Raw genomic sequence first — 12,887 nt, forward strand, 5'->3', positions numbered from 1 at the left:
TTGCATAGAATAAACAACCAGGCTTAATATCTCATATGTGAAGTTTAAGTATGATTTCCTTTCAACAATTTGTTGTTGTCTTTATCCAAGTATATTTTATTCTGATCACCGTGTAAGCATAAAAGAGATTTTCCAAGTATACTTGGTAATTCATTCTTTAAACACCTCTTAAGGAAAATCCTATATAATTTTCACATTCACTTTTATTAAAAAAAGAAATAAAATTGAATATGAGAATTATAGAGTAATTTCCTTATGGAATATCCTGGAAAAGGCTAAGAAAAATTGTTGAAGGAACCTTTAACCTGAACTTCACATAAGAGGTATTAAGCTTAGTTGTTTATTCTGTACAGATTTTGCCAAATTATGTAAGTACTGCAACAAATTTGCTATGAAAATTTTCGCTAGATAGGACAAGACTGTGAGAATAAACAGGAAAATAGCCTATTTAAGCACACATTTTTAGTGATAATGGCAAATAAAAAATAGACTGTAGTTACTAATTAAGGGTGATATGTTGGGAAGCCAATTAAATAAATATACTTGTAATAAGGGAAATCAGTCAAAAAAAACCGAGGCAGTTTTTTTTATCCTTTTTCTGGAAATGTGTTTTTTTAATATCGCAAAAAAGACAAACTAGCTAGCTAAAACACTGGCATGTAATGTAGGAATGACAGAAAAGGTAGGAGAGAAGGGGGAGTACAATGTATCGCCAATTTTTAGCGATGCATTTTATGATAAGAATGAATACAAATTTATTGAATTGTTGCAACACAACTTTCTCAAGCAACATGTGAAAGAAGGAACTGACGGTCAAAGAGTGTTCATATCGTAAGAAGGGGTTTCTGTTAAGAATGTGACTGTTTTACAACCAGATGGTGACAGTGATCATGCTGGGCATTCTTGGGAAGTATCTAATTATATTGATGTTCCCATTAGAACAGGTTACATGCTGAATTAAAACTGGAAATTATGATCAACTTTGGAGAATACTATCTTTGGTATCATGGTATCAATTACTGAATGGGAAAAATGTTAACAACGCATGGGAATCTTTGAAAAAGTGTTTAAATGAGGTGATATCTGAATGTATCCCTAGTGCTCAAAGAATAAATTGAAAGTGAAATGGATCTGCAACCTTATTAAGCAAGAGATCCACAAGAAGATGATGTGGAAAGAATATCGTGAGAGTAGTTGTGAAATATATATATATATATATATATATATATATATACGGCTCAGGCCATAAAAGTAATGAGCATTGTGCTGAAGCTAAATCAGAGTATGAAAAAAATTGGCTATGCAAGCTAAAGGCAATCCAAAAGAATTTTATTGTTATGCTGGAAGCAAAAGAAAGAATGAATGTGGAACAATAACTTGATTGAATGAAGATGGTACTCTAGTATCAGAAGCTAATGACATTGTTCAGTTAAGGAGAGCACACTTTGCTAAGATATATCAACCAGGTGTATGTAACATGGTGCACAGTACTACTGGTACATTGGATGAAGAGTTAGAGGTGCTTGAAAATGAAGTTGAAGAGTTGTTGCATAATCTGGATAAGAATTTGTCAATAGGAACAGATGGAATATCAGCCCATTTGCTAAAGGAACGTTCAGCAGTATTGGCTAGGCCATTAACGTGTATGTATAACAACTCAGGAATGATACTACAGGAATGGAAGGAATGTATGATAGTTCCATTATAGAAGGGTGGTGCAAAAACTGATATGTCTAATTACCGAACTATCAGTATCTCTGGTGTGGTAGTGAAGATTTTAGAGAAGTTGGTAAGAATTTGCATACAGAAATGGGTAGACAAACAAGCTATACTCTGCAAGGAACAGCATGGGTTTACTAAATGTTTTAGCAATTTGCTCATATTTTATAACAATCTTATAGCTGAGTTGGGTAAAGGGAATTTATATACTATGATGATGTTGGGTTTTGCTAAAACATTTGATAGGATACCACACGAAAGGCTGTCTGTTGCATAAACTGGAGAATATGGTATTGGAATATAAACTCTTCACTTGGATTGGTGGATGGGTGACAGACAGATATCAGAAAGTTGTATATAGTGGGTGTGAATCTGCCAGATTTAAGGTGACCAGTGGTGTTACTCAGGGTTCAGTCCTTGAGCCATTGTTGTTCAATCTATACATTACTAACAGGAGATGTGCAGTTGTTTGCCAATGATGCAAAAATTGGCAGGGCAATCAGGAAATACTGCTGATATCTGGCACTTACAAAATGATTTGAATAGGCTGGAAATTTGGGCTAACCAAACGGCTGTCAAAATGTTAATGTTAGCAAAGTTGTGCACTTTGGTGTGATGAGATTTCCAGTGGCATATTATATTATTGGAGTTATGTTACAAGAAACTGATGAGGCTAGGTATCTTGGCATAATGGTGGATAGGAATTTGAATTTCAAAGATCACATATCAAAAGTTGCAAATACAACTCAGAGGATATTTGCAATGTTGAAATGAACCTTGACATGGAAGGATAAGGAAGTCATTTTACCTCTTGATAAGATCACACTTTGATTATTGTGTGCAGATTTTGTCTCCCAGGGTCCAAGGAGCTAAAGAAGCTGTAGAAAGGGTGCAAAAATATCTGGATTATGGGATTTAGATTATGAGGACAGATTGTGAGCATGTGGATTTCAGACTCCAGTTAATAGGAGAACAAGGGGTGATATGATATGATGTAGGTCTATAAACTTTTGAATTGATGTTATAGGATATCATCTGGTGAAATTTTTCATTATATGGAAATGTGGGGAGAGAACTATGGAAGTTAAATTTGTTTGCAGTCAAGAAAGGGGTAAAGTGCTAGGTTTTTCTCTCACAGAGCAGTGAATGAGTAGAATAGTTTACCTTTAGTGCTGGTGAGTGCATCTAATGTGAATGAATTTAAGGGAAGGTAGGACAGCTGATTTGGGTGATTTATAGCCTCTCTCGATGAGTCCTAGACTGCCTGGAGGTCTCAGATACTACTACTATTAATAATAATAATGGTAAATTGGTCTCATTGCTTCAATTGTAATCTCAAGTAGCCAAATTCCAACCAAGTCTGTCACAGTCAATAATTATTTGGTATTATAGAAATGTAATTATTATACTACAGTTATTTCCTACTGTAACAAACTATGTAAGTCCTGACCAAAATCCTATATGTATAATGATGTGCTAAAAAAAATTCATATCGAAGTATCCATATTAACAATTCCTACAGTCTCTATGAATTTGCAATAGTGAATATTCACAGTATTATAGGGGATTAATCCTGTCAGCTTAGCTTGCAGATTCTGTGAATTTTACATATTTTAGGCCAGTTTGCCTGAAAGAAAAACTTATGTTTACAAGGGTGGAGAAAAGAAGGCTTGGCACTTTTGTATGAGATCACTTAATTTAGCTCATCATCATCAAATTCCTGATATGTACCCTCAAAGGGTATAAAGGATATTATGATAGTACTACCTGAAGAACTTACATCACTACTAACTTCCTATCAACAATTTTCCTCCAAATCAATCTGTTATCTGTTAATTCTCCAACATTATCAGATCTTATATTTCTGTCTTTTGTGTGGATTAAAACAGTAAAAAGCACTTTTTACTGTTTTAATCCACTGATACAAGGGTGGTCTGAAAAGTTCTCAGCCTAACAATGAAAAAACGAATTTATAATTTCAAGATTATTTTTATTTTTCAACATAATCTCCCTTAAGACTAATACATTTATTCCAGCGATGCTCCAGCACCATTATCCCGTCCCTGTAGTGCTTCTCAGTAAGATCTGCAAAATACCCCTCTACAACTGCAATCACCTCTTGATTCAAAGAAAAACGCTGACCAGCGAGGAAGAGTTTTAGTTTTGGGAAGAGATAGAAGTCGCAGCTAAATCCGGGGAATAGGGTGGATGTTCCAACAATTCAAAGTACAGATTCCTTAATTTTCCTTTGCCAAAACACCTTTGTGGGCAGGTGCATTATCCTGATGCAAGATGATTTTTTTCTTCTGCAAACTGGGTCTTTCCTCACGAATTTTTTCGTCTAGTCTGGTTAAAAGATAGGAATAATATTCCCCAGTTATTGTTTTACCCTTTTCAAGATAATTAATAAACAAAAAGCTTTTAGCATCCCAAAACACCGATGCCATGACCTTGTCTTCTTTGGCGCCGAACAACTGGCTTCTGTCCACTATTTTGACTGCTGTTTGGATTCTGGTGTGTAATGGTGAATCCAAGTCTCATCCATAGTAATAATTTGATGCACAAATTCAGTTTTATTCTTGTTAAAACGCACCAAGCACTGTTCAGAGATTTTCATGTGAGTGCATTTTTGATCTGTTGTGAGCAAGTGCAACACCCATCTTGCACAAAGCTTTTTCATTTGCAATTCGTCATGCAAAATATATCCTACACGTTCTTTTGAAATGCCTATAGTCTCCGCAATTTCACGCACTTTGATTCGCCAGTCATCCAGTACCATATTGTACACTTAATCAATGATTTCTGGTGTTGTTACACTTTTTGAACGTCCTTCACAAGGCTGGTACGGCCATGTTTAAACTCGGCAGCCCATTTTTTAATCGTTGAAAATGAAGGAGATAAGTGCCCAAAACTTTTATGAACTTCGAATGAATTTTTTTGCCGTTAAACTTTCTTTTACAAAGAATTTTATAACTGTACGATACTCAATTTTATCCATTTCAAGGGATACAGACAACACTTTTGCTTCAGACAGCTGTATAGAACAAACTACTTGTGGCTTGCAATTTCACATGGATGCTTATTACAAATGTACCAACTTAAAAAAGAATCTTGCCAATAGTGTTGCCATCTATTGTCGAGGTCGAGAACTTTTCAGATGAACCTCGTATTATAGTCTCTTCTTTCTGTTGCTTTTTTTGGGTTATTAGGCTTTGTTCTTCATTTTTTTTGTGGTGTTTTGTTTCTTGTCTCACTGCTGTAGTCATTGCTGGTAGAATCTTCTTCAGCTTCATTCCCACTCCAGTGGGGATCACTGCAGCAGATCAACCCCCTCCATTTGGTTCTAAGGCCATGTTCTCTTCTAATCTGCAGTCTTGGAAGTCCTCTTTCAACCTGTCCAGCCATTGTTGCTTAGGTATCCCCCTTCTTTTTCCTAGTGGCTTCATTTCCAGCACTCTCCTTCCCACATAGCTTTTGTCTTGCCACATAACATTACTAAACCACTTCAGCCTTGATTCCTTCATCTTCCCAGAAACTTGGGTTACCTTCATTGTTCCCACAATCTGTGAGTTTTTGATAGTGTACAATCTTGTTATATTATTATTATTACATAACCTTCAGGGAGTCCAAAGACTCATCGAGGGAGGGCACCTGCTCTACAACTCTCCATCTCCACCACTCCACTAACCGCAACTACCTTCATCCACACCAGCACCATCTACTGCCGACCACCACCACCACCACTATTTTCACAGACAATCAACAACATCCATGCCCACAGCGAGATTCGAGCCCACTGTCTTTTGGCTGGAAAGTGGATACGCTAACCACTCGCCCATTATATACTTATGTCATTTGCAAGTGTCAGCATTCTCATTTCAGCTACATGCATTCTCTTCTCCCACCTCTTGGTCATCTACCAGTTCTAACTGCTATACATCAGTGCTGGTCTTACTGCCCTTTTGTAGATCTTTCCTTTTAAAATGCTGACAGCTTTATATCACCCAAGATGCCTGAAACTTTTTTTTTTTTTTCCAGTCTATCAACCTGGTTGCATTCTCCTATTGCATTCTAAGTTGGGTATGTATTCGAACTTGGGTATGTACTTAGGCACTTGTTGCATGTCTGTGCTCTTTAATAGTCGAATTGCTGATAGAATAATAATGTTGATCTTATTGTAATATATATATATATTTTTTTTCTTATAGTGTTTCTGATAGTGTCTTTTATCTGGTTAGCAGCTTTCCCTGCAGTGTTTTGGTCTATTTCTTCTGATATATCATTGCCAATTTTGATTGCTTATTATTATTATTATTTTGATACCTCCAGGGAGTCCAAAGACTCATCGAGGGAGAATGTGCCGACAGCATTGAACGATTGGTCCCCTTCCAACTACTAACCTCACTCAAACTTACTTAACTGAGCCATTAGTAGCAGAGGCTCTACCAATCGACCAACCTTTGCCGGCTCCTAAATAAATGTAGCTCTCCCCTCTATTACTGTATTTTGTAGTTTGATTTGGTGGTCACGACAGTATTCGGTTTTTTATCTACTTTGTTTTGCCATGGTGTATTTCTAATCCTGCCATTATACAGTGCAAATTTATTTCATTCAACATTATTTCTAGTTCAGATGGTTGATGAGATCAGAACCACATCATCTGCAAACAGGAGTATTTTAAGATTCTCCCCATCTATATTTAAACCTCCATCTAAGATTGTGTTTTTCATAGTGTTTTCTACAGTTGTTGTAAAGAGATTGGGGCAGATCACATCTCATTGTTTTACTCCCTAAAGATATTTCTAGGGTTGTTTAAGAAGCATTATCTGGGTTTTCCCTGCCTGTATGTGTGTTTTGTATTAACCTGATCTATGGTTGTTCAGCTCCTTGATCTTTTAGTGCCTGAAAAACTGCATTATGTTGTAATATGTCAAATGCTTCTTTGAAATAGATAAATAGCAAAGTGGAAGATAATATGTTGTGGAGAATTCTCTTACTCTTTGCTGCTATTTTCATACAGACTATTTTATATAGGTGGAACTGGAAACAGGTGTATATAGTTGGGACTAGCTATAGTTATCAATATTTTTTTTCCTCTTTTTTTATGAATGGTTTTAGATTATTTCGATCCCGTAGAAAGTAGAAAGATATTTTACTTTCATTTATGTATCAAGTGAACCTTGATTCTAGAGTTTTATAAAGAATATTTCCTCCTGTCTTGACATTTTCTATTCTTATTTCATCTGTCCCTGGCTTCATCTGATTGACTGTATATTAGGTCTGACACATAAAAAATGAGACTGTGCCTATATCTCTTTTTATTTAACAAATTGAGAAACTCAACTATGATGTCCTTCAAAATAGTTCCCTTCTGAGTTGACACACAGTTGCATACGATGCTGCCAATGTTCAAAGCAATCCTGCAGATCATTTTTCTGAAAGGATGTTTGAGGATCTTCGTTGTTTTTGCTTTCACATCTTCTATCAACAAAAAATGGGTTCCTTTGAGAATTGACTTGATCTTTGGGAAGAGTTAGAAGTTGCAAGGAGCCAGGTCTGCAAATAGGGTGAGTACTCAAGCACAGTGATGTTGTGATTAGCTAAAAACTGCTTCACAGACAAAGTGTTATGGGCCGGCTCTTTGTCCTGGTGCAAAATCCAACTGTTTCTCCACAATTCTGCTCGTTTCCATCTCATGTATTAGTGCAATTTCATCAAGACTTCAAGGTAATACTACTGATTTACTGCTGTGAACCCACTCTGTCATTAAAATACCCTCGATATCGAAGAAAACAATCAACATGGCCTCAAACTTTGAACGACACATGCATGCTTTTTTTGGTCTTGGAGATGTTGCTGACTTCCACTACATTGATTGTCGCTTGCTTCCAGATCATACATAAATATCCAAGTTTCATCACAGGTAATTACCGAATTCAATAAATCTGGTTCATCCTTAATGTGTTGCAAAAACGTCTGTAGTTCCTTGCAATGTTCTTTTTGTTCATCTGACAACATTTTTGGACCCATTTTTGCACAAACTTTTTAATGTTCAATTCTTTGTTAAAATGCGTCTAACACTTTCCCTCTTCAAATGAACTTTCTAAGCTACAGCTCAAAACACCCAACCTTCTGTCTTTTCAAATCACATTTTGTGCTTTTTTTAATGTTGCAATTGGTAACTTCTGTGAGTGGGCGACCTGGGTGAACATCATCTTTCACACTTTCTCTGTCTTCTGAAAAAAATGCCATTCTCTTTTAATTAAAAGAAAATAACATTTTCTTCTGAAAAAAAATGTTACAGATGAGCTAGCCAAATTAATGAACAAACACAACATAAAAGTAGCCTTCCTTCCTATGGAAAAAATCTCAAGATTCCTACATCCACCAAAACCACCTCATCATCCTCTTAAACAACCAGCAGTCTACAAAATCCATTGCTCTTGTGAGATTTGCTACGTAGGACAGACAGGAAGATCTGGAGAAATACGCATGGCTGAACACCAAAAAGACGTACACTACAAAAGAGAACAAAAAACGGGTCTTGCTTTCCATACCACTTCCACTGGACACGATGTACTCTGGCAAAAAACGACGATGTCATACATAGAAAACAACAGTTATATAAGAAAATTTAAAGAAGCTGTTAATATGCTAAAAAACCCAACCCAATGCAATAAAAATCAAGGTTTAATTCTCCATCAAGTGTGGTCAGCTCTGATATAAATCTACCTCAATCTGAGCTTGGACTGTATGAACGAGAACAAGAACACGTGACATCGTCCAGTATTGTTCAACATCAATAACTATTTATATCTGCATTCTGTTATTTGAGTTTATGAATAGCCAGACGGTTATGATTTGTATTTATTAATTCTCTTGTTTAAACTTTAAGTTATACTATTTACCCCCTGAAGATGTAAATCCTACGATTTACGAAACTTGTCGGGAATTATTTCAGTATTTTGTATAATTGAATAATAAAAAATGTGGTGTAATCACCGAAATATATCTTTTGAACCAATTTAGCCACAGAAGTCTAGGCCTGCAATTACAAACTTATAGTGAGTGCTTTTGGCATAAAGTTATACAACTGGAGAAACTACGCATTAAACATCTCAACTTCATTAACCATCTAATTTTCCTCATCCGATGCAGAGATGACGAAGTCATCCCAAAATTCTGCAAAATCAAATGCATATTCCATACAAGGCCTCCAGAATTTATCATAAAATGGAACTAGCTTTTCTAAGAGAAAGAATTAGTCACTAGAGCTGAATTAGCATTAATTAGTAATAACACTTTTTCCTCTTCATAATGAACTGGCCACATCTCTTCCATCCTACCTATAGAACAACATCGATAGTGTTACATTCAACAAAGCAATAGCGATCTCAGAGCAGAAGAAATATACATTAATTCATAAGTTCAACTTACTCCTTCAGAAGAAGGAAATACATAAAAACAACTAGATCATTCAAAAGTAGTTATTAACCTTTCTTCCAGAGTCCTAACAAAAGAAGAGAATAACCTTTTACTTAAGGGTTCGCCTTTTACTTCGTTCTCCTTCGTTTACTTAGGTAACTTCGCCTTAACCCTACGTTTCCTACCAAAAATTGATATCAAAGCACAAATAGAAAAAGGAATTAGAAATCTACTGGACAACATGGCAGATCTTATCAGTATAGAAAGTAAGCTTTACTATTAAAAAGCAGATTACCTTGTAGGAATCTACCTTACAATGAATACGCTTGCCTTAAAAAGTTAAAGGATGACAATAATATTGCCATAATCAAAGCAGATAAAGGCAACGCAACTGTCATTTTAAATGCTACAGCATATGATAACAAAATGAAAAGTCTCCTGGATGATACAAACACCCACAAACCCCTAGACAGAGGCCCGACTTGGCATACACACAAAAAAACAAATGATCTAATAAAAAAAAGTGCCTCTCCGGACAGAAGAACTTAAAAAATACTTACAATCAAAACATCCTTTGATACCAAGAATATATGGTGTTCCAAAGATCCATAAGACAGATATACCTTTAACACCAATAGTAGATGGAAGAGATTCACCAACTTCCAACTTGGCATACCTCACCAACATGATCTCACATATAGGAAAAACATCTTCCTTCATAAAAAATAGTAAACATTTCATAGAAAAAGTGAAAGATATACGTATTGGTCCAACAGACATTTTAGCAAGTCTAGACATTATCAGCTTGTTTACAAACATCCCGAGACAAGAAATTTTGAATCTCCTAGAAGACCTCTTCCCCCCGGACATCTTAAATCTTTTTAAACATTGTATAAACAATACTTTTTTCACCTATCAAGACAGAATCTGGGAACAAAAAGAAGGGTTGGCCATGGGTTCATCATTGTCACCAGTATTAGCAAACCTATTTATGGAAAAATTTGAAAACAATGCTCTTAAGAATTACCATAAAAAACCAAAAATATGGCTACGCTATGTGGACGATATTTTCATCATATTCAATGGAACAACAGATGAACTTATCAATTTCAAAGATTATCTCAACAATTTGCATAACACCATAAAAAATTCACTTCGTTGTTGAGGGTGGGGGCTGTGGAATAATGAAAACAAATTTAAAATGTTTTAAGACTCAGTGTGTGCCATGTCAAATGTGTATGTAAGATGCTAAAAATGTAATATTTGCATTTGATTTTTGCAATATTCGCTGTGTATGTTTTGTATTGAATATAAATACAATGAATATTATAATAATATGTCTGTATTACGATTTTTTTTTCTCGATGGGGCCGTGAAATATTTAAATTTTTTCAAGGAGACCTTGTATCCATAAGTTTGGGAAGCACTGCTTTAGATGCTATCCTGTACAAATAGCATATTGCTAGGAATGCCCTCTTCCATCATAGCACTAGAGTACTATCCTTATCTAGCCCTCCACACTTGTCTACTCACCTACCTAACTTCCAAATGGGGTTTGACCCAACCTTCCATTAGGTTATTGGGCGTAACAGGGTCCAATTTTTTGTGAGTCTGGAATTGGGATAGATGGCTAAGAGGTTCTCTTGCAAGAACCTTTTATTGCACTGTTACATTTCCATGTGGAACCAAATATAAATTATTAAAATAGAAAAGAAGTACTAGGCCACTAGGAACACGTTTTAACATTAACAGTTTATGATACTAAATATGAGAATTCAGAGGAAAATTTAGCATAGAAAACATTAAAAATGAACGTATTTGCACAGTACACTGAATATCCAGAAACTTATAAACAGGGTAAGCCTAAGGCAGTGCTCATTTAAATAGAATGGTAAATGAAAGATCAGTAAAGCATATGCTTGCAGAAAAATGGCAAAGTCAGCAAAGACCAACAGGAAGAACCATGATAAGGTTGAATTTTTTTCTGGTTTAGGCTAATTTAGAAGGAATGAAATTATACCAGATTTGTAACTTAAGAAATAATATACAGTTTTTTATAATGGTTGTTTGGAAGTAACTTATCTCTCTCTTACTGTAGCATGCTTCTAATAAGTGAGATTAAAATTTGTTTATTGCTAATATCTTTATTACTTTGTGTGTACTTATATTCAAGTACATGCATTAAAACTCAGTTCAAGTCCCACAGCATACATTGATGATATGGGACTTGAGCTGAGACTTTCCGATAGTTTATAAGTGAGTTTGCCAAATTATTGTTTGCTGTTGCTGAGTGAATGAACTTCATTCCTGCATGACAGTAATATTTTGACAGTAATATTTTATAGTATTGGATGACATAGTATATGTGTGTATCCCTTTCAGATACATACCAGACAATGATTAACTTTGATTTTAACATTAGTTTTCTTTTCTGAAATTGATTTAACCCTTTCTTCTTGATTAAATATACTTTTTATATTAAATGATGTTACAGACTTAAATTTTCTGTTGTAGGTGTTGTGTATTAGCTTTAGATTACATGGACAGTATTGTAAGAGTGTCCTTGAAGCAGTAAGTAAATTTTGCTAACAGGATAGTAATTCAGTTAGAACTAAATTAATAAAACTTATGTAAAAGATTATTTAATACCATTAAATTTTCTTCAGTGTTTCATAGGCATTGGCATGAAATGATTGGAACGAAAGCACGTGAATGTACACGTATGCTTGTATTTAGTTATATTTAATGACTCTTGCCCACTGAGTCACTGATGTTGCATTCTGGATAATATTGTTCCAACATTTCATGTTGAGGATACCTGTGTATTAAATATGCTTATTATATAGTATTAAATAATTTTTCAAGAGATTTATTTTGGGGGAAAGATCACACGAGAAGACTTGATGCATTAACATGTCATTCTAATGTTGAAGTCTTATGAACCTTTCATTCAGTGGAATTAAACAATAAACAGTACTCATGATATTACATATATAGAATCAGCTACCATTTAGATTAAAAAAAAATTAAATAATAATAAAATCTACATTTAGACCTTCACATTAATATATACCTCTGGGTTCATACCACTATATTATCAACATATCATGGAAAGTTACATCATGTCTAAAACTTCTTAACCCAATTAAGTTGACTTTTTCTGGTAAAAATAAATAAATAAATAAAAATATTTTGAAAAAAAAAAAAATGTAAATCTGACCATACACTCAGAGATCTTCCATAGAAATGATTGGAAAAGCATGCAAGTCTTACACCATACAAGAACCAGATATGAAAGAAAATTTATAGAAGCATGTGAAACATTCATTTAAACATAAATGATAAAGTAAAAATTTTCCAAGTTTTTTTGACAGCATATATAAAATGACAATGATGCACATCCTCAGATTGCCTCACTTCAAGTGACACTGATCTCAAAAAAAAAAAAAAAAAAAAAAATTACCATCAGATAATGGCAATTGGAACAATAAAGATAACATCAAAAAGAAAAAGCTAACAGGAGATCCTATTGTGTATATCACCATCATCAAATTCCTACCATGTACCCTCAAGGGGTGTACAGGATATGATAGTACTACATGGAAAAAAAATTACATCATTACTAACTTCCTATCTACAATTTTCCTCCAAATCGGTCTGTTCCTTGTAAAGACTCCAACATCATCAGATCTTATCTTTCTATCGTCTAAGGCACTTTGTACCGTATCCATCCACCTATATCT

At 34.7% G+C, this 12,887-nt stretch overlaps 1 protein-coding gene across 2 annotated transcripts in view; it reads left to right on the forward strand.

The window, feature by feature from the left end:
- Positions 1-12,887, forward strand: part of Rrp5 (Ribosomal RNA Processing 5) — a 681,802-nt gene that overhangs the window by 183,950 nt on the left and 484,965 nt on the right. For both annotated transcript variants that reach the window (XM_090392300.1, XM_090392301.1), the window contains exon 11: positions 11,659-11,715. In XM_090392300.1, coding sequence (XP_090248426.1) covers positions 11,659-11,715 — 57 coding nt within the window. The remainder of the gene's footprint in view (positions 1-11,658; positions 11,716-12,887) is intronic.

The sequence above is a fragment of the Typopeltis vanoorti genome, chromosome 5 (genome assembly GCF_054136105.1).
Source record: "Typopeltis vanoorti isolate ZY-2024b chromosome 5, IOZ_Tvanoo_1.0, whole genome shotgun sequence".
Classification (NCBI taxonomy): Eukaryota; Metazoa; Arthropoda; class Arachnida; order Uropygi; family Thelyphonidae; genus Typopeltis; species Typopeltis vanoorti.